The following is a 21,607-nucleotide window of genomic DNA, read 5'->3' on the forward strand; positions in this document are numbered from 1 at the left end:
AGTGAGCAGGCCTAGTGACAACCACATGATGTGCACTAGTTTATCTAGCCATTCCTTGAATGCTGGATTCTTTCCAATGTTTTTGTACATGTTTTGATGATCAGTTCACCAAGCTTTATTGGATTTCTATTTATTCCTTTAGAACAAATTCTTAAATGTTACATTATTGGCTTAAGGGATATGTAAACTCTTCAGTTTCTTGGTCCCTCCTTTCAAGCAAATTTATCCTTTTATGAACAAATATAAAATTATCTATCTCAGTGGAGCAATCCTCCTACCTCAGCCTCCCAAGTAGCTGGGACTACAGGTATGCAGCAACATGCCCAGCTAAGTTTATTTTTTGTAGAGACATGGTCTCGCCATGTTGCCCAGGCTGGTCTTGAACTCCTGGGCTCAAGCAATCTGCCCACCTTGCCTTCCCAAAGTGCTGGGATTACAGGTGTGAGCCATTGCACCTGGCCAATGTTGGGATTTTTTAAAAATTGTTCCTCTGTTGTCATTGTTTTATTTGTATGAGCTCTTTATGCAGCAAAATGTAAACCATATGTCACAGATGTTATAATTTAAAAAAACCAGTTTGTTTGCCAGTACATTTTATTCATCATGTTTTATGAGAGAAGTTCAAATCTACTACTCTTTGCATTTGTGATTTCTTCCATTTCTATTACATTTACCAACCTTCTCTAAATGAAAAAGAGCTATCTGTCTATAGAAGCCTTTTTTAATGGCTTATGTTTTTCCATTTAAATGTTTACTCTATCTGGAATTTACTTCATGACAGTAAAATAGAGTAACAGAAAGAGCTCCAGTCCAAATGTCAGGCAATGTGTGTACTAATTCTGCCCGGAACACCTTAGGTAAATGCCTTAATCCTCAGTCTATTCTGGCCCCATAGCATTACTCCAAAGTTTGGAAAGCTACGCAAAGCTTCTTAGCTTCAGCACAAAACTGAACGGTCATCCTGGCCTCTGCATTACCCAGAGTATCAGGTACAAATAAAGAGAAAGAAATACTGTACTTCTATTTGGCAAGCTAACATAAAAACAGATCTCACTTTCCATGCCCTTCTTGTTGACCCTCAGTTTCTCCCACCTGCCGGGTTTGGGGCTTTCCTCATCCTACGCCCTCGTGCTCTGCTGGGAATTCCCACCCTCCCCTCTACCCGCACTAGCAGTTCCACTGCGATCAGTCTTGAGACCTTTAACCCTGTGGATACCCATGACTATGGCAGCACTGCTCTCCTGGCTGTTCTCTGTATCCATTTTCTGCCCTCTTCTTTTTCCTCCCTTTTCTTCTGCTGAGCTTTCTAAAATCCAGTCATCAGCAAAACCACCTGTATTTTCCTCTGCCTTCTTTGAAGGTTCCTTTCACCTTTTTATTCTAAAAGAAACCCAGGTCTCTGCTAAGAACCATACTTCCCTTGCAACTTTTTCATGACACGGCTGGTTTCTCGCCAAATCCTGCATATGACTGGGTCTGAAGGCAAGTAGGCGTTGGCTCTGGTTTTCACTGCCAGTTCCTTCTCCTTCAGAACACTCCAACTCTGATTTTGCTGACAGTGGACCATAATCCTCTTTACCCTTCACTACTGCAGTCACTAGCAGAAGCGTCCGTCCTTCTCACTCACTCCTTGAAGATTTCTTACTTCTGTTTTACTTCACTCTCACCAATCCTACTCCTGTTAGAATTCTGATGATAGCAATGCCCCCAAAGCTAATCTTTCAAATGTTCTGTGTGGCAGAAAGAATAATGCCCTCTCCTCCAAAGATGTCCACATCCTATCCCTAGAACCTGTGAATGTCACCTTATTTGGGGAAAAAATGGACTTTGCAGATGTGATTAAGCTAAAGATCCTGAGGTGAGAAGGTTATCCTGAATTATCTGAGTATGCCCTAGTAAGAACCACAAGGGTCCTTATAAAAGAAAAGCAAGAAGTAGAAGGAGGGGGAAGGCAATGTGATGAGGGAAGCAGAGAATGCAGCCTGTGGCCCGGAGCCAGGGCACACCATCTGCCTCATGGACTGGGGAGAGGCAGGGACTGGATGCTCTTAGGGGCCTCTGGAAGAAGTCAGCCCTGCTGACATCTTCATTCAGCCCCTTAACACTCACTGTGGTCTTCTCCAGAATTCTAAGAAAACACATTTTTGCTATATTAAGCCACCAAGTTTGTGGTAATTTGTTACAGCAACAATAGGCAACTAATACTCTGGCCTCTCGACTCCTTGACCTTCTCTTCTTTAGTGATGATGTTCTTGGCCCTAACTCAGCCTCTCACTCCATGGTTACAATCTAGGCCTTGCCATTACTGTAACTGGAACCCCTTCATAATATCCATTCCAAGCATTCCTTTGCTCAACAATCACACCCTGTCTTTTCCCCTAACTCTCTAGTACCCTATCTCCAATCCCACTGGGACCTCACAATCCACTTCCAAATGTTCACCAGGCCAGAGCTCCCTCATGTGTTCACTGTCCTCTGCCTTGTTAAATCCCACAGTCAGTTGTCACAGTTGCTCTGAATAACCCTCAGGTCCATGGCCTGCTCTTGGACTATACTCTACAGTCACTTGGCAAAACCACAGCCCTGGTGAAAGCTAGGCACCGAGTATGGCCAGGAAAAGCACACAACCATCCCCACAGCTCTCTTTTCAAACCAGTGGCACTAAACCCACTTGGGCCCTAAACGTGGCCTGCAATCATAACTCACATCTCCACTCTGCCATCTCTCCCACTCTCCTTTATACCTGCTCCTCTCTCCTCAAATGCCAGCAGCACTGCCCCATTTGCATGCTCAGCTGGTGCCCTGCTTCCGATTGACTGAGCAAAGCCCCGGAAGAGGACTTCTACAACACCATCTACCCACTGCTTGCATCTTTGTTCACACACCCTAAAGACGGTTAGGCTGTGCTCTCGGGCTCTACGGGCTAACCCCTCCACCCGTACAAAAATCCCTTCCCCTTGTCTATTCTCCCCTGCATCACTGGCTTTTCAGTCTTAATAGATCTTTCCCATTCACTTACACATATTATTCACCTCGTTAAAAATCCAAATGAAATCAGTCAGTCAAGCAAAAAAACAAAAACAACCTCCCTTTATCTGTACATCTCCTCCAAGTTCAATTTTTCTTCTCTTGCAGGAAAACACCAGAAGTGCCTCTACTCACTGCCTCCAATTCTTCTCTCTCACTTTGCTTGATACCCACTCCATTTAGCCTTTGTCCCACCAACCACTCAACTGATAATGTTCTTATCCAGGTCAATAACGACCTTCACCTTGCTAAATCCAATAGTTGTTGCTCAGTTCTCAGCTCTTCTACCCTAAAGGTACCATTTGATACAATCACTCACTCACTCTGCCTTGAAACATTTTCTTCAGTTGGTTCCAAGACATTACCCTCTTTTTCCTCCTGCCTCATTAGTGTCTCCCTCTCAATTCACCTTTTTTTTTGGTTCCTCCTCACTGTCCCCCCCTCTAAATGTTGGAATGCCCGAAGGCTCATCTTTTAGACAGACTGTTCCCACTTATACTTACTCTTGGGGTTGATCTCACCCAGTTCCTTGGCTTTTTGATATAATCTGTGTGGGGATGACTCCAAATGGGTATCACCAGCACAGACCAGTCCTCTGAACTTGTACATCCAACTACCTATTTGACATCTTTTCTGGTTTGTTTAGTAGACGTCTTAAACTTAGTATTTCCTGATCTTCTGCTCTCCCTTAAGACCTACATTTCCCATAGTCTTCATAGTCTTCTCCATCTTTATTTTTTGAGGCAGGGTCTTGCCCAGGCTAGAATGCACTGGTGCAATCACAGCTCATTGCCTTGACTGGACTCAAGTGATCCTCCCACCTCAGCTTCCCAAGTAGCTGGGACTACAGGTGCGTGCCACCATGCCCAGATAATTTTTTTGTCTACATTGCCCAGGCTGGTCTTGAATGCCTGGGCTCAAGCGATCCTCTCATCTTGGCCTCCCAAAGTGCTAGGATTACAGGTGTGAGCCACAATGTCTGGCCGTCTTCTCCATCTTAATGGCAATGCCATCCTTTGGGTGCTCAGATCAAAACCCTTGCAGTAATTTTCAACTCACTTCTTTCTCTTACATTCCACATTCCATCTGTCAGTCCTCTGTTTGAAACCCTCCTATTTCATCCAGATTAGAGAACGCTTACACAAAGAGGCATTCAAGTGGCCTCTGAACATATGAAGAAGCACCCAGTATGAGTGGGTGTCATGAGACAAGTGCAAATTAAAACCACAGTGAGATCATTCTCCATGCTCCAGAATGGCTGAAGTAAAAAGGATTGATTACATCCTTTTAATTATAACTGGAGAGGATGAAGCAAATATCCAAATATTGCTGGTTGGAATGTAACTCATGATGATCACTTTGAAAAACTGGCAATAGCAAAATAAAACTAAACAAAAGTGTTCCCCATTTCACTCAGCTAAAATGAATGTTTATGTCCACCAAAAACCACATACAGGAGTATTCATAGGAATTTTATTCATAAAAGCCCCAAACTGGAAATAACTCAAATGTCCATCAGTAGTGGAACAGATAAATAAGTTGTGGCATACTGGAAAAGAAAATGCCACAAAGCAATGAAAAGGAACAGATTACCAAAACATGTAACAAGACAGTGGATCTCACAGACATGTTGTATAAAAGTCATTAGACACAAAAGAGGATTTCTGTATGATGCCACCTACATGAAGGTCAAAACAGGCAAAACTAGTGGTTAACTTGAAAGGGGGTTGCAAGAGCCTTCTGGATAACTGCAGATGTATATATTTTGATCTGGGTGGTGGTTCCACAGGCAAACATATTTCCAGAAGTTCATGGAGCTATAAATTAAGATTTGTGTACTTTATGTACATTATATCTCAATAAAAATGTAAAAACATTTCTCAGTAAATATTTATTGGGTACATACTACTAACTGTTCAGGGCCCTGGGAAAACAATAAACAAATCAGAAATGAGCCATGCTCTTCTTTGAGGTTCACTCCAGTTGGGAAGATAGAAATGAATCAAATGGCATCAATACATTATAAACTGAGATGACCCATCTTAAGGGAAGGACCCCAGCCCTGGGAGACTGTAACAGAGGCTGGCCAGGTCTGGAGAAATGATGGTTCAAGCAGAAGGCAAAGGGAGCGGAAAGAGAGCACTCCAGGCAGCAGAAACAAGTGCCAAGACTCCAGTGCCAAAGGAAGCAGGCTGTGTCCTGCTGGAGGAAGCTTGGGTGACCAACCCACGCAGGAACTTGCAAGTGGGCAAAGGACTCTGGCCTTTAGCTTAAGATCAATGGAAGCCATTGAGGGTTTTAAGGGAAGGGACGTCACACTCAAATCTGTATTTAGAAAAGACCTCACTAATGTTGTGTGGATTTCAGAGTTGTATAGCAGATACTTCCTAGGACACTCATTAGGGGAAGACTGTGAGTCCAGTCTAGAGCTGCTCTATCCATGAGAAAAGGCAAGAAGAATATTAAGAGGAGGAAGTGACTGAGAACTGCAGATTTTATGTCTTTAAATTTATGTTGAACCAAGGTAATTCATCTTCAAATCAGTGTGAGATATAGTACCCCAGGCTGCCTCCAGAGAAAGGGACCTGAGGAGGAGGGAGACTGTATTGTAAAGCTTTTGACACCCTGTGATTTTTTAATCATGCATATGTATTACTTACTCAACATAAAATTAAAATTAAAAATTAACAACACTCAACTGGAGCCTTCCTCATATTGCTAACGCTGCCTTAACTCCCTGTTGGTGATAAGGCATAAAGGTAAAGAGGCATCACAATGGTCCCTGTGTCCGGCTCTCATTCCTCGTGAGTAAGAACAGGACTTACCTCAGAAAATCACCAGAGAAAACGCTTCCTGAAATAGAAACAGCCTAAATCTAAAAGACACATGTGCATCATTTAAGATACAAAAGTTTACCTGGTAAAGAAATAACTTCTACTAATAGCCTGGATTTTTAGTTCCTTATATCTAGCTTGTCAAATTGCAGGCCGAAAAGAAAAAAAGGGCAGCATTATTCATGAAAACCAAGACAAAAATGAAAGTTGGTGATTTGGCTCAAAGGACTATATTAAAAAAACAACCGGGTAGTCATAATTTCCTCATGTTTTAAATCACTGAACTCTAGAGTTGCAGCTGTCCCACAAACTGAAACCATATAAATTTTTAGAAAATGAGTCAATCATGAGATTAAAGTTTCAATTTATAACACTTCTGTGTTTTAGTTACAAAGTCATAAATAAACCTAGCATGACACAGAAAGTAAATATTTTTTCAGTTGTTTATGCAGGCAAAGAGGAAAGAAATTTAACATGCAATTAACCACTTAGGTGTTTCTAGATATGCACCATATGGTCTTTCTTCGTATTTAAGATAAAAACAAAAATAAATATTGTTTTCTTTAACCTAATGTTTGCTTAGCAACATCAAATATTCCAAGCTAGCTCAGCCCAGGCACTAACTTCACCTCATGGAAGAGACTTTCCATTTGCAGGAGAGCTGGGGCATAAGAATAGGAGGAAACTTCTTCCCCAGGGTGAAGAAAAAAAAAAAGAATAGGAGGAATAAGCATTTTTACCAAATAGTTTAAATTGAATACTCTGGAGAGAGAGCAGTAAATATTTAACCCGCCTGGGGCTCCAGTCCTATTGTTTAATAGACAATATATTTGTTTATACATTTAAAAACAGACCCTTATGCCATTCTTTCAACCAACATCTGAACAAGTGTGGGATAAAAATAGCCAAGGTCCAAAGCAACCCTAAGATTTCTATATAAAGACTCCCCATATGATCACGGTTACCTACCTGTCTTAGTTTAAAAATAACTAATGGGAACAATCTGATTGACATTTTAATCTAGATGACAGAAATCACTTAATGGATAATTATTTTCTTATCTTCATGTCTTATCAACTATTCTAAAATTAAAGCTTTTAAGGTAAAATCATTATATACTTGATGCTACATGAGGTCAATACGTGGTGCTACACTTTTATATTAACAACTGAAATAAAGTTGTAAAGTCACCCATGAACAGCTTTAAGATATACAGTTAAAATTAAAAACATAAAAACATTTGAGAAGCTGAGGTAGGAGGACCACTTGAGGCCAGGAGTTTAAGACTAGCCTGTGAAACATAGTGAAACCTCATCTCTACCAAAAAAAAAAAAAAAAAAAAAAAAAAAGCTGGGAGTGGGGTGTGGTGATGAGCGCCTGTAGTCCTAGCTACCTGGGAAACCGAGACAGGAGGGTCAGTTGAGCCTTGAGGTTAAGGCTGCAATGAGCCATAATCATGCCAATGCACTCCAGCCTAAGTGATGGAGCAAGACCCCGTCATATATATACACACACAATTGTTAATATGCTTGAGTGTTTAAATGTCACCTATCTTCATATATTACATATATGTGTGTGTGTATACGTATATACATGTATGCTCTATATATCAAACAAAGAAGCTCTTAAAAATTGACTATCGGCAGGATGCAGTGAGTCACGCCTGTAATTCCAGCACTTTGGGAGGCTGAGGTGGGCGGATAACTTGAGGCCAGGAGTTCAAGACCAGCCTGGCCAATATGGCGAAACCACATCTCTACCAAAAATACAAAAATTATCAGGGCAGTGGTGCATGCCTGTAATCCCAGCTACTGGGGAGGCTGAGGCATGAGAATTGCTTGAACCCGGGAGGCAGAGGTTGCAGTAAGCTGGCATCGTTCCACTGCACTACAGCTTTGGCAACAGAGCGAGACTCCGTCTCAAAAAAAAACCAACCAAACAAAAATTGACTATCAAGGGAATGAGAGAACAGGAAAGAAAAGAAACTCTAGTAGTAATAATATATTAAAGCGTTAACACCAAAATTGTGCATAACAATGCCATTTTCTCATGGTAGGTTTTAAATTTTTCTTCTTTTTGGGACTATTAAAAAAAAAAACAAAAAAACTCCACATAGTAACAGTACTCTCAAAATCTCTCTGCACTCTTCCATTATATTGATTTCATCTCCCTGTTCTCATCTTTCCACATGGTTAGGAGGCATGTTTGAAAGTTAATCCGGATGAGCACACTATGTAAACAACAGGGTTCACCACTAGCTGCACTCCATCTCCAAGCTGGTACAGTGGTTACTTTCCTTTGCATACATAATCATGGTAACAGCAGTGTCAGCTTAAGAATCTTCTCCAGAAATCAAGCAATCTTAACATGGGAAGCCCTCAAATTACACATAAGTCATATGCTAAAAGTTCATTCACTATTCTGTTACTTGGGAACTCACAACACACATCCAAAACAAATGTTCTATAAGTGATGTTTCAAGCCACTATACAGCCAATGTAACCCTAAAATAATAGAAAGGAGCAGAGCATTATACTGTTGTGATTATAGCAGTAGAAACTGAAAAGAAAATGTTTAAAATTTTGGGTTTTGCTGGTACTTGAGAAAAGGTTGTTCCAATGAGAACATCATGCCAACCACAATGGCTGACTCAGTCTGTGCCCTTTGACGGACACACCTCTGGGTAATCTCCTCAATTTCCCCTCATCCTACACAGCAAACTCTCCCTGTTCCCTGCTGCCCCTTCCCACAGTTAGTACCTTCACTAGACTAATGACTCCCAAATCTACAGAGCTCCCACCTTGCTCTGTCTCCTGGGCTGTGGACCCACTGGCCCAACACTGTTCATCTCCACTTGGATATTCTACAGTCACATCAAATGAAACTCATCACCCATGTACTCCTCACTGCATGAAGCAGCTACCACCCCTCCTGTACTCTGTTTCTGAACGTCAGTCATCCCCACCCCCACAGATGGCTCATTTTATTAAAACAGTGGGTGTCATTCCCACTCCTTCTCTTTTATCACCACCTCCCAAACTAGCAAGCACCAAACACCCAGGTCTGTCTGCTGGCTGCCGTGAACCCCTAAAGCACTCCTCTATTCTGCCTGGTCATCTTGTTTCTTTAGCCTCCAGGAAAGCTTGCTGATGCACAACAAATAGGTGTAGGTTGCCACATCATCAAGGGTGAGGAAGAATGCAAGAGCCCTACAAAAACACAAAAGGCACCTTTTTCTCATGAATGTTTCAGGGAAGGAGCCTCCCTCTGGAAATTAAAAACGAGGATCCCAATATAGCCTCGGTATTAGTTGTATACGCATCAGAATGTCTCAATCTTTTCATCTTTTATGCTCAGTCTCTCTGCTCACAACTCAAAGCAATTTGATAGGCTTGAGAACTATTTTGCTTAATAATGAGATGTCTGACAGGACAGCCAGATATAATGATGAATTGGTTAGCAAATACACATCTAAAAGGCTATTTTGAATACAGGCTCCATGAGAGCAAGGATTCTGGTCTACTTTATTTACTGTTCCATCCATTGCTTAGACCATGTGGTAGCACGTAGTAGGCACTTAATAAAAAGATAACACATACATATACATTATGTCAATTATTAAAAATTTGTAGTTATCACAATATAAATACAAAAAGCAAATTATTGTACAACTATTTTAATTGGGATTTGAAATCGTTTTCTTTATGCTAAAAAACAAAAGTGTGTTTGCTCTTTGGAGTGTCTGACTAAATTCAGCACAATTTTTGGCAGTTTTTTTCTAAAAACAGTTTGCTACACATAGAAAATTATACTTAATATGAAATATATATCACTTCTACATAATTAGACTTAATAGAAATTAGTCTGAATAGAAACCAGTCTCCAGTAGCAGCAACCTTTCTCAACTAATACACCTTGAGTATACTGCAGCAAATCAGGTATATCTGATTATGTCCCCAATAAGTCTGCAGCACACACCTACTCAAAAAGATGGACAGATAACCAATGTTATAGATTATATAAATCCCCTGATATAGTCTAGATATGTGTCTTGGCCCAAATCTCATGTCAAATTGTAATCCACAACATTGGAGGTAGGGCCTGGTAGGAGGGGATTGGATCATTGGGGTGGATTCTCATGGTTTAACACTATCCCCGTTGGTGCTGTTGACACAATAGTGAGTTCTTGTAAGATCGGGTTGTTTAAAAGTATGTGGCACCTACCCTCTCTCTCTCTTGCTCCTGCTGCCATCATGTAAGACACCACTCTCCCCCTTTGCCTTCTGCCATGATTGTAAACTTCCTGAGGCCTTCCCAGAAGCTGAGCAGATGCCAGTGTTATGCTTCCTGTACAGCCTGCAAAAACCACGAGCCAATTAAACCTCTTTTCTTTATAAATTACCCAGTCTCAGGTATTTATTTGTAGCAATGTGAGAATGGATTAATACATATAATACATCCCTCATCCCCTCTCTAGGGTAAATTAGAATAATTTTTTTTTTTTTTTGACAGAGTCTTGCTCTGTTGCCCAAGCTGGAGTGCAGTGGTGTGACTTTGGCTCACTGCAACTGCCACCTCCCAGGTTCAAACGATTCTCCTGCCTCAGCCTCCCCAGTAGCTGAGACTACAGGCATGTACCACCATGCGCAGCTGATTTTTTTTTTTTGTATTTTAGTAGAGACAGCATTTCACCATGTTGCCCAGGCTGGTTTCGAACTCCTAAGCTCAGGCAATCCGCCCACCTCGGCCTCCCAAAGTGCTAGGATTACAGGCATGAGCCACCACACCCAGGCAAATTAGAGTAATTTTTTTCTTTCTTTTTTTTTTTTTTTTTGGGACGGAGTCTCACTCTGTCGCCCAGGCTGGAGTGCAGTGGTGCGATGTGGGCTCACTGCAAGCTCCGCCTCCCGGGTTCACGCCATTCTTCTGCCTCAGCCTCCCAAGTAGCTGGGGCTACACGCGCCCGCCACCACGCCCGGCTAATTTTTTGGATTTTTAGTAGAGACGGGGTTTCACCGTGTTAGCCAGGATGGCCTGGATCTCCTGACCTCATGGTCCGCCTGCCTCAGCCTCCCAAAGTGCTGGGATTACAGGCATGAGCCACTGCGCCAGGCCTAGGATAATTTTTAACTAATGCTAACACGGTGTCACTATAATATGCCAGTTTGTTGCTGGATGCAAAAATAAAACCCTAAATGTGGAGTGAATCCTATTCACAAGAAACATGTCTTCTTTTCATATTCTTTGTTGGTGTTTGTTCTAACGAGAAGGACCAAATATCAACATATCCTTCAGTCCCAGTAACTGCTTTCCTAAAATAACTTTTTCATTCTAGCTTTGAACAACTTTTATGCCATCAAGATGGTGAATTTGAAATTGTGAGTTGTGAAGAAAGACAATTTTCTTAGACGTATTATTATATTTTCATGTAAATACTTAGAGTGCTCAGAACTTTCTTATTCTGTTTTCAATTTGAGGTCACTAAAGGGCAAAAAGGAGTCTCACTGGTGGCAAGATTTATTCAGAGAACACTGTCACTCTGAGAACAGCTGTGCTGGAGACACAGCTTCACCACCCAAACCCACAAGCCTACCAAATTAGGTCAAAACACTAAAATACAACTGCTTAACAGATCTTCAAAACCTAGAGTCAGCTGTTCATGTTTTGTACTTGAAAAATACACATTAGAACAGAGTCAGAGGATCAAAGGCTAGAAGTTTCATCCCAGAGCTTTCCGGACACGACTGTATCTCAACTGTGTCAGAGAGGAGGGTGAAAATGTAAAATTACAAACCTAGAATGCCACAAAAATAAAAATATCACATTTTCTATTTCCTGAATTAAAAATAGGAGAGATACACAATCGCTTAGGGAAAATATTCTGAGAAGAGACAGTCATGAATATAAAAAACACAACAACACAACACTGTTCTCTAAATGGAAGAGAAGTGGTAACGGCAGAAGGTGAGCCTGTTGGTATATGTTGTACTATTGCCCTCTATTCACAAATGAGCAGAAAATTTTGGATTTCCAGCATCAAACTACTGTTAGATGGAATAGCAAGTAAGTACAAATTAGCCTATATTTTATACAGAGTGACTCAGCATGCACACAAATATCAATAAATTGCCGACACTAGAAGGCTATTTATTGACTTGTAAAGAAAGCATCATTATTTAATATGGAATATCTGTGGAGCTGCCCCTATTAAATAGTTACAGTCATGTAAATGCAATTTTCCAAAGTATGACCTACATAAAGCTAGTGCCTAGAAATTATCCATGAAGACTTCCAGGGTTAATACATTTGAGGATAGAGACTCATAATGTTTGTTAGCATATTACAGACTCCAAGCGGTTCCTCAGTAGAGAAGCCAGCTCAATGTTGTTTAAACCAGTATTGCTCAAAGATAACTAGTGCGACACTTTATTCCCAAGATGAGTTATTAATGCACTTAAAGAATTGCTAGTATAGACACATGCAAAATCACTGTCTAAAAGTTTGTACCAGATTATGTACCTAAATTTGTATCAACTCCATAAGCATTATAAAGACTCTTCGTTGCTTATATTTTCCTTTTCTCATTGTTTAATTTGGGGGAATAAAAGGATTCATTTCAGAGAAACAATTTCTGGAGACAAGTTTACAGGGGAAACACTGTCACTCTTTGGCCCGCATGGGAAGGCGCTACAAAGTCATCTTCTATCCGATATGGAAGTTGAAAGCCTTGCAGTCGTCCCATTCCCGTGGATCTTGCTCATCATCCCAACCCATATATCCAGTCACCCCCGCTGCACTGATTATGCCTTCTGCACTGTTCTCAGGTCTGTTTCAATCTTCCACTCCCCATAGTCACTGTCCTAGTTTGAGCCACCAGCAGCTTTGCCAAGGTCCATTCTTGGCATACCCCATACCTTGTAGCCCAGATCACCTTTTAATCCTTGGAAGTGTTTTCTATCTACCAAGACTATATGTCTACTATTAGTAGAAAGAATGACAAAGTCATCAACCGTGTACCCACCAATCAGTTTAAGAAAATATTTCTAAGACTCCTGTGAATCCACTCCTATGAATTCTGTGCTTATAATTCCCTCACTTTTCTTTATAGTCTAATCACATATGTATTTATCTGACAATGTACTGCTTAGTTTTGCATCACTCTGAACTTTATATAAATGTACTAGTTTGATTCATCTGGTATTCATTTATTTCACTTTACCTTATGCTTGTTAGGCTCATCAACTGGGGCCCTCAATTTCCATAGCTGAACAGTATTCCAGCTGTATGAACAAATTGTTTATCCATTTCTCTGATGACAATCACTTGGGTTCTTCCCGGAATCCTCCCCCTCACCTTTTTTTTAACTACTTACAACAAGTGCTGTTATAAACCCTCCTATTTTTTCATGCCTAGTACAGAAAAGCATACCTGGTAGAGAAAGTAAAACATTTTTTTTTCTAGGTTATATTAGGAATTGAATTGCTGGGTCATAGAGCAGTCCATATTCAGATTTCACAGATCTGTTCTGCAAAGTGGTTATACCAGTTTGCTCTCCTACCTGCAGTGTATAAGAGTTCCTGTGACTCCACATCCTTGCCAACATCTGATACTGTCAATTGTTTTATTTTTTGCCAAACCAGTGATAGTAAAATATTTTAGGAGTATTGTAATGTGGTTTTAATGTGCATTCCCTGATTAATATTTAAGTTATTTTACGTCATTTTTTGCATATCCATGTCTTTTGTTTATTCAAAGTAATTTAAAAATATATCCTTTTCCAATGGCCGGGCATGGTGGCTCACACCTGTAATCCTAGCACTTTGGGAGGTGGAAGCGGGCAGATCATTTGAGGTCAGGAGTTCAAGACCAGCCTGGCCAACATGGTGAAACCCTGTCTCCACTAAAAAATTAGCCAGGTATGGTGGCAGGTGCCTGTAATCCCAGCTACTCAGGAGGCTGAGGTGAGAGAATCGCTTGAACCCAGGAGGCAAAGGTTGCAGTGAGCCGAGACTGCACCACTGCACTCCAGCCTGGGCAATAGAGCGAGACTCCATCTAAAGGCGGCGGGGGGAAGTCAGTTTTATGCTATGTGGTATTTAACTTTAAATATCATTGAATTTGTCAGTCTTTTGCTTTATGTTTAATGGCTTTCCATTGTATCTAGAAGATCCCCAACTTAAAGATTTTTTAACTTTAAGATTTTTCAACTCCACAGTGGTGTGAAAGCAATATGCATTCAATAGAAACTGTACTTTGGGTGCCTGACAACCATTTTGTTTTTCACTTTCAGTGCAGTATTCAATAAATTACATGAGATATTCAACACTTTATTATGAAATAGACTTTGTGTTAGATGAGTTTGCCCAACTGTAGGCTAACATAAGCATTCTGAGCACATTTAAGGTAGGCTAGGCTAAGCTATGACATTCAGCAGTGTAGGGGTATTAAATGTATTTTTGACTTATGATAGTTTCAACTTACAATGGGTTATTGGGACTTGACCGCATCGTAAGTTGAGAAGCATCTGTATAAAATATAAGATGCTCAGAGTGGGTATAAAAAACACTATCATGGCCAGGCGCGGTGGCTCATGCCTGTAATCCTCAGCCTTGGGAGGCCAAGGCAGGTGGATTATCTGAGGTTGGGAGTTCGAGACCAGCCTGGCCAACATGGTGAAACCCCGTCTCTACTAAAAATACAAAAATTGGCCAGGCGTGGTGGCGCACACCTGTAATCCCAGCTACTCAGGAGGCTGAGGAAGGAGAATTGCTTGAACCCAGGAGGCAGAGGTTGCAGTGAGCCAATATTGCGCCACTGCACTCCAGACTAGGAGTCAAAGCAAGACTCCATCTCAAAACAACAACAACAACAACAACAACAAAAACACTATCAAAAAGAAAAAATTCTTTTGTATTATCTTCTAAAATTTAAAGCTTTACTTTTCACATCTCGGTCTTTAACTCTATTTTTTGTGTGTGCAGTGTGATACAGGGCTGCATTTTTTTTTCCATATAGAGATCAATCACTACAACACCATTTTAAAAAATTGTTCCTTCTTCACCCAATAATCTACAGTGTCACTCAACCTATATTTGAGAGTCTATTAATTTGCTGAGTCTGCCGTTGGGCTCTTGCTCCTGTTTCACTGATATCTGTGCATCCCTACACCAGTGTTAGACTGTCTTAATTCCTACAGCTTTGTTTGAATCCAAGTTGGTGGTCAAGTCCACCAACTTGATGTCGGGAATGTTATAGGCTTGATGAATGCATTGACAAACAAATGAAGAAATGCAGAAGTTTCTAAGTAGGAAGAGTAGGCTATCTGTACAAATCTAAACAAACTCTCAGACACTTTTTTTTAAAGGCAAGCCTTAAAATAATGTCTTTTTTTCTCTAAACATAGCTATGCTTCTTTTAAAGACCTCTTAAAACAATTTACACAAAGAGCGAGTGATGGCTACTGAACGTGAATTGTGGAGCTAATCCCAGTAAAGAGATACATCTTTCTATTTTCTCAAAAGGAATTAGGACAAGGCACACGGACTTAGCATCACCCTTCCTTTCAAATTAAAAGTGATTTATGGATTGTTGATTCAGAATTTGGTTGCCACTAATACTTCATATTTGTATGTTAAATGATTACAGAGAAGAAATCTGGGTGGTAAGGAAGTTTTCTTTTAAAAAGAGACATAATTACTTTATTATTAGACCTACGATAAAAAAGGGCAGAAGGCAAGCAACTCAGTCAAACTGAAGTTTTGTAGCTTTGGCAAGCATCCCAGTTCTCCTAATGTTAGTCTTCCTAAGACTTTACTACTTACTGGTCATGAAGTTTAACTCATATTCACAAAGAAGAATATAAGATGAGAACAAAAACATACAAGCCCAAAAGCAGGTGAATCAGGCAATGCTCTGTGAACTGGAAAATGCTAGTAAAATCTAGGCAATTGTTATTATTTATTCCATGAATAAATAGTTAGATTATTCTTATCACTGTAAATTTTCACTAACACAGATAATCAAGAGCTTGGCAGTAGAAAGTATTAGAATAGTAAATTACATGTAAGATTAAAAAGTTAGTATGACTGACATTATATACCTGTAGCAGATAATTAAGGTTCTAAGCCAATCGAAAACTAATGACAAGAGGTATTATGAAGATAAAATATCCTGTTGCTTCACTTGTCTGGTAAATACGATCTCTTCCCATGCATATTTGAGCATTAGGACCTGAAGATTTAGTGGACAATTGTAGTTTATTGATTAACTTAATCTCTTAGCACAACATATTCTGCTATCCAATCTTAGAGCAAATAAAACCACTTGACATTTATTCTGCTTTTTATAGTTTACAAAACAATTTCAAGTTAGCTCTCCTTCTGTTAGACCAACTAGGCTAGAAGGACATTGACCTGAACCTACCGGTAGTTATCAAACCATTCGGTCTGGGGAGATTGCCAGAGAATGAAAGGAACCCAGAAAAACACAGAGCTGAGAAGCAGAAAGAGAGAGAAACATTTCTAACGATATTGTGGGAGACCTAAATCCAACTTACTTGAAACACCCCTATACCCCTGCACCTTTCAGTTACAAGACTCAATAAATTCCCTTTTCTGTTTAAGTCCGTGTGAACCACGTTTCTATCACTTGCAGCTGAGAAAGGCCTGGGTAACGTTAAGTCAGTCACATTGCTAACTGCACCAAGAATCACACTGTTAATTGCACTACGAGTCACGGTGCTCAACTGCTCCTTACATGAGCCTTTGAGTGATGAAAAAAGCCTGTTTGTTTTGAACCCCAATACAATCACTTAACTACCTAGATGATCTCAGACAGGACATATAATGTGCCTGTGCCTCCAAATGAGCCCCAAATACAAGGATATAATTTAATTTATAAGGTTATTTTGAGAGCTAAATTAGAGATCTTTTCCCAAAGGAATTAGATAGAGTCTGGCGCCTAGAATCCAATAAATGGTAACATTACTCCTGCTCTCTCTCCTGACATGGTACTCAACAAGATAAGATATGTAAAGCATCTATTATAATTCCTGGTACAATGTAAGATACTCAATACATGTTAATTCTCTTTGCAATGAAAATGATTCAGGATTGGTAATCACATTCATCTTACATCACTATTTTTCACATTGTAGAAAAATAACTAAAAAGAAGAATATAGACCAACTCCAATGGCCTTTTTAACCCCCACATTTCCAAAAAGGTACAAAAACACTGTTAGAGGGAGGAAAATAAGAACATATAAATGGGTAGTTGGAAATATTAAATGAACCAGGCAATTTCCAGCATTTGAGCCATGTGAAGCCTCAACATAAATGTAGGGATTTCAAGTTCTCCAAAGGGGAAGATAATCACAAGCTACAGAAGTAATAGCAGAACCACTCAATACACAAAACAGAAGCCAAATGCTGGACTCACAGTATTTGGAACATATGGTAGGCCATAGAATTTCTCTTGTGTTTCCTTGAGAATGTCTGTGGTTGAATTCCTCAGGGGATGCTTCCCATGGTAGATTTGATCCAGAGTGGCATAAAAGACCTAGATAGATAAAAACATCTACTTAGTTTTGGTCGTCCATCCTCACATCAAGATGTGGTTGACCAAAGATGCTATAAGTGCACCAGAACAACAGTTACCAATCACAGTTGAAAACAGTCACAAAAATAAACTTACATGGTTTGAAATGTATTTCATACCACATTTAAGACCATGCTAAAGATTAAAAGGAATGCTCTCAACCTTTTCATAAATAAGAATATTAAAGAATTTTGAACCATACCCATAAGATACTCTTTATGTACAATGGCAGCAAATCAAATATGTGACACAAAACTGGAATTTTGCCAAAATATATGTAGACAGAAGGCTGGGCGTGGTGGCTCACGCCTGTAATCCCAGCACTTTGGGAGGCCGAGGCGGGAGGATCACGAGGTCAGGAGATCAAGACCATCCTGGCTAACATAGTGAAATCCCGTTTCTACTAAAAATACAAAAAAATTAGACAGGCGTGGTGGCAGGCACCTCTAGTCCCAGCTACTCGGGAGGCTGAGGCAGGAGAATGGCGTGAACTTGGGAGGCGGAGCTCGCAGTGAGCCGAGATTGCTCCACTGCACTCCAGCCTGGGAGAGACTCCGTCTCAAAAAAAAAAAACCAAACAAACAAAAAAAAAAAAAAAAAAATCTATATCTATCTATCTATCTATCTATCTATCTATCTATCTATCTATGTAGACAGAAATATACAAAACCAGTTATAACTTTAGACCCGCTGGATCTAACAAACGTTGTTTGGTTTCCTCCTGGAATCCTGATATATCTTAAATGAGAGAAATGAAACGGTCAGAATTCTAGTTTTGTGATAAAAGGTGAAAGAAAATTAAATAGGTGTGGTGGGGGTAGAGAAAGAAATAGCAATGCAGCATCTCGTGAGTATAGATGTATCGAAGAATTCTGATGCAGCTGTTGGAGAGGTTGGAACTAGACTCCCACACCTGGTGTCAGAAGTACAAAGGAAGCAGCTGCTGTATAGGGAGGGCTCAACTAGATGACCAGGGGAAAAGGAGCACTCTCCTCTGAGTAGAGGATATAGGCCACTGAAACACAGTGGGAGAAGAAAGCATTAAAGAAAGTTTGGACATGAAATCTGCTGTTTACAAAGTACTGAAAACTAAATTTTGCAAAGAAATCTAAAATAAACATAAAGCATTTTTTCACTGCAACATCTGACTCAAATATTGTTTCTGAACACTGACTTGAACATTTGACTTCATGCAGGCAAGTAGAAAATGCTTTATTTTAAAGGACAAATTTTGACATGCAATTATGCTTCTGATATGTATCTTTGTGATTCAGAAATGGGATTTGTAGAGAATGTGCAGCTGTTGACTTGAAAGAAGTGAGGATTAGTTTGGTTAAAAGAGAAAATGTAAATGACCTCTAGCTTCTGGCTGCATCTAGATATAGAATTATGGTTCTAAATTATAAAGTTAAGTTTAAACCTTCCCTAGAAAAATACAGACATTTCCTAAATATAAATATTGCTTTCTTCTAACTGGTAATCTAAACATATAGCTAAACATAGCTCTTTCAATTCTACATTTTATAATGAGTAACGATGCATAAAGATAATCAGAGAGGCCAAAATTACTCAATGTCTTACCTATATTCTAACAGAGTAAATTATCAGGAACTGAAACTCTTACATTCTAACCTCAACTGAGGTGTTATTTTGCCCCAATGTATAAATAAATCAGAATTCAAGAGTTTCATTTCTTCAATTATGCCTTTTACAAAATGATATAAACATGGGGTAACTTTTTTGAATTATAAAAACAGAGCAAAATAAATTAAATATGAAAACAGAGCAAAATAAATTAAATGTGCATTCTTTTTATGCTTATTTGCTGATAAACTAAACAATTCCAAAGACATGAGCCTATCTGCCTACCCAGGGAGTCATGCATTCCTGGGGCCAAGAAACTTATTAAGTCACAGAAAAATGAAGAGCCTATTTTTAAAACAATAATTTTAAAAAATGTACAGTTTTAAAAACAGTGGGTTTTTTTTTGTTTTTTTTTTTTTTGAGACAGAGTCTCGCCCTGTCGCCCAGGCTGGAGTGCAGTGGCGCGATCTCGGCTCACTGTAAGCTCCGCCTCCCGGGTTCACGCCATTCTCCTGCCTCAGCCTCCCGAGTAGCTGGGACTATAGGCGCCTGCCACCACGCCTGGCTAATTTTTTTGTATTTTTAGTAGAGTTGGGGTTTCACTGTGTTAGCCAGGATGGTCTCGATCTCCTGACCTCGTGATCCGCCCGCCTCGGCCTCCCAACGTGCTGGGATTATAAGTGTGAGCCACCGCACCTGGCCTTAAAAACACTGTTTATGTCCCCATAGAAAGTTGAAACAATTCACTTCCTTTCCACCCGTGTTCGTCTCCACTGTCCAAGTGTAATATAAAAGCTGAACCCAGGCAGCTCCTCTACCAGGACTTTGCCTCTCTCTGTCTCTAGGGGGCTATTGTTTTTGGAGGGCGGAGGAGGGAAAGGTTGGTTTTCCATTTTAAAAGAAAATTGTCAGAACACTTTTTCAAGAAGAAAGCCACAAAACAGACTTTTAAAAGCCAGGCCTTCTACTAAAGATATCAGCAAATCAAGACTTTTGCCAAGTAATGTTAATTTTTAAAAATAACTCAGAAATCCTTTAAAAATTATATTGATATGAATAGATACTGAGTAAGGTAAAGCAAATATAGATTCACGGTTTTGTCTATATAATAGATTTCCTTCACTGAAACATGTATTTCATGTTTGAAGGTACAGAAAAACAGAGCACATTTATTACCTTCTAGGGACTGAATTTTACAAAACTATAAAGCAATTAAATAGTGATTACTTTGTTAAACAGGTAACTGAATCATCATAAAGTGAATACTGCCTAAGATGAAAGATGGGTGTTTAAGGTGTTTACATAACTCTCAAGATCTGAAGAGGAGTGAGAATTCCATAAACAATCTCAGTCATTACAAACATCTATGCATTTGATGTCATGCAGACCTGGCATCCAGATGGTTCATGAAAGTTTTCTGGTCTTCATCTCAAAACCTGGGAAGTTGGTTTTGAATATTATCTAAAACTAACAGCAATTACTATCTAAACTTCAAACCTAAAAACACAAAAATTTTAAAAAGATACAGAATGAATAAACATATGTATATATAAAATTAAGTTTGAGCCTTAATTTAGCTGGCAAAATGTGTGATTTAGAAGTCGTGTAAATTTTCTAAGCTTTCATTTTTTCCCAACTGAAAATGGGAAATAGTCTTTTTTTTTTTTTTTTTTTTTTTTTTGAGACAGAGTCTCGCTCTGTTGCCCAGGCTGGAGTCAGTGGCAAGATCTCGGCTCACTTCAACCTCCACCTCCCAGGTTCAAGCGATTCTCCTGCCTCAGCTTCCTGAGTAGCTGGGATTATAAGCATGCACCACCATGCCCGGCTAATTTTTGTATTTTTAGTAGAGATGGGTTTTCACCTTGTTGGTTAGGCTGGTCTCAAACTCCTGACCTCGTGATTCGCCCACCTCGGCCTCCCAAAGTGCTGGGATTACAGGTGTGAGCCACTGTGCCTGGCCAGGAAATAATTTTATTCAACGCCTACTTCATAAGGGCAGTGTGAGGACTAAATGAGTCAATTTTGGTCAAGTTCTTTGAACTCAGATGAAAGATGTTTTAGAAGCATAATTATTATAATAAATGGTATCATTGGCAAGAATTTAAAGTTATATATTTATTTGGGATAATGACTCCGGAAAACTTCAGAACAAAGGTACATACATACCTGAAGTTGCATATCAGCTGCAGCACAAACCTTTTTAGATTCACAAAGACGAGACACCATATTTTTTGGCAGTGGCTTGATAAAACAAAAGAATATATATGTGAGTAAACTGCGTAATAAGTCACTGCACTATGCATAAGTCAGGAAATTTAAAAATAACATCAAATGTAAAATGAGTAATAGAATTTCATTATAGTTTAAAAATAATAACTTTAAATATTTTAGTTGGCAAGACAACATGAATAAAGACATTCTGTTTAATTTCAAAAAGCGGTAATTGTCAAATAAGGGTTTGTACATGAAAATACAGGATTACGTGGAACTAAGACACTGGCGCCGATCTTTAAAAATCTATTTAAAACCTCAAAGGGAATACTTTTTCTGTTCCTTTGCTATTAG

General features: G+C 39.6%; 1 protein-coding gene across 6 annotated transcripts in view; it reads right to left on the reverse strand.

Annotated features, from left to right (window-relative positions):
- Positions 1–21,607, reverse strand: part of MIPEP (mitochondrial intermediate peptidase) — a 166,869-nt gene that overhangs the window by 58,363 nt on the left and 86,899 nt on the right. For 4 of the 6 annotated variants that reach the window (XR_010150380.1, XM_024348473.3, XM_024348474.3 and 1 more), the window contains exons 15-16: positions 21,209–21,283; positions 17,300–17,419 (exon numbers count right to left, since the gene is read on the reverse strand). Coding sequence is in view for 3 of the 6 variants with exons in the window: in XM_024348473.3 (XP_024204241.1) it covers positions 17,300–17,419; positions 21,209–21,283 (195 nt within the window). In the remaining 3 variants the exon portion in view is untranslated. Of the gene's footprint in view, positions 1–10,085; positions 10,218–17,299; positions 17,420–21,208; positions 21,284–21,607 lie in introns of all 6 variants that reach the window. The other 2 variants (XR_010150381.1, XR_010150382.1) reach the window with 1 other exon arrangement.

The sequence above is a fragment of the Pan troglodytes genome, chromosome 14 (assembly GCF_028858775.2).
Source record: "Pan troglodytes isolate AG18354 chromosome 14, NHGRI_mPanTro3-v2.0_pri, whole genome shotgun sequence".
NCBI classification, from domain to species: domain Eukaryota; kingdom Metazoa; phylum Chordata; class Mammalia; order Primates; family Hominidae; genus Pan; species Pan troglodytes.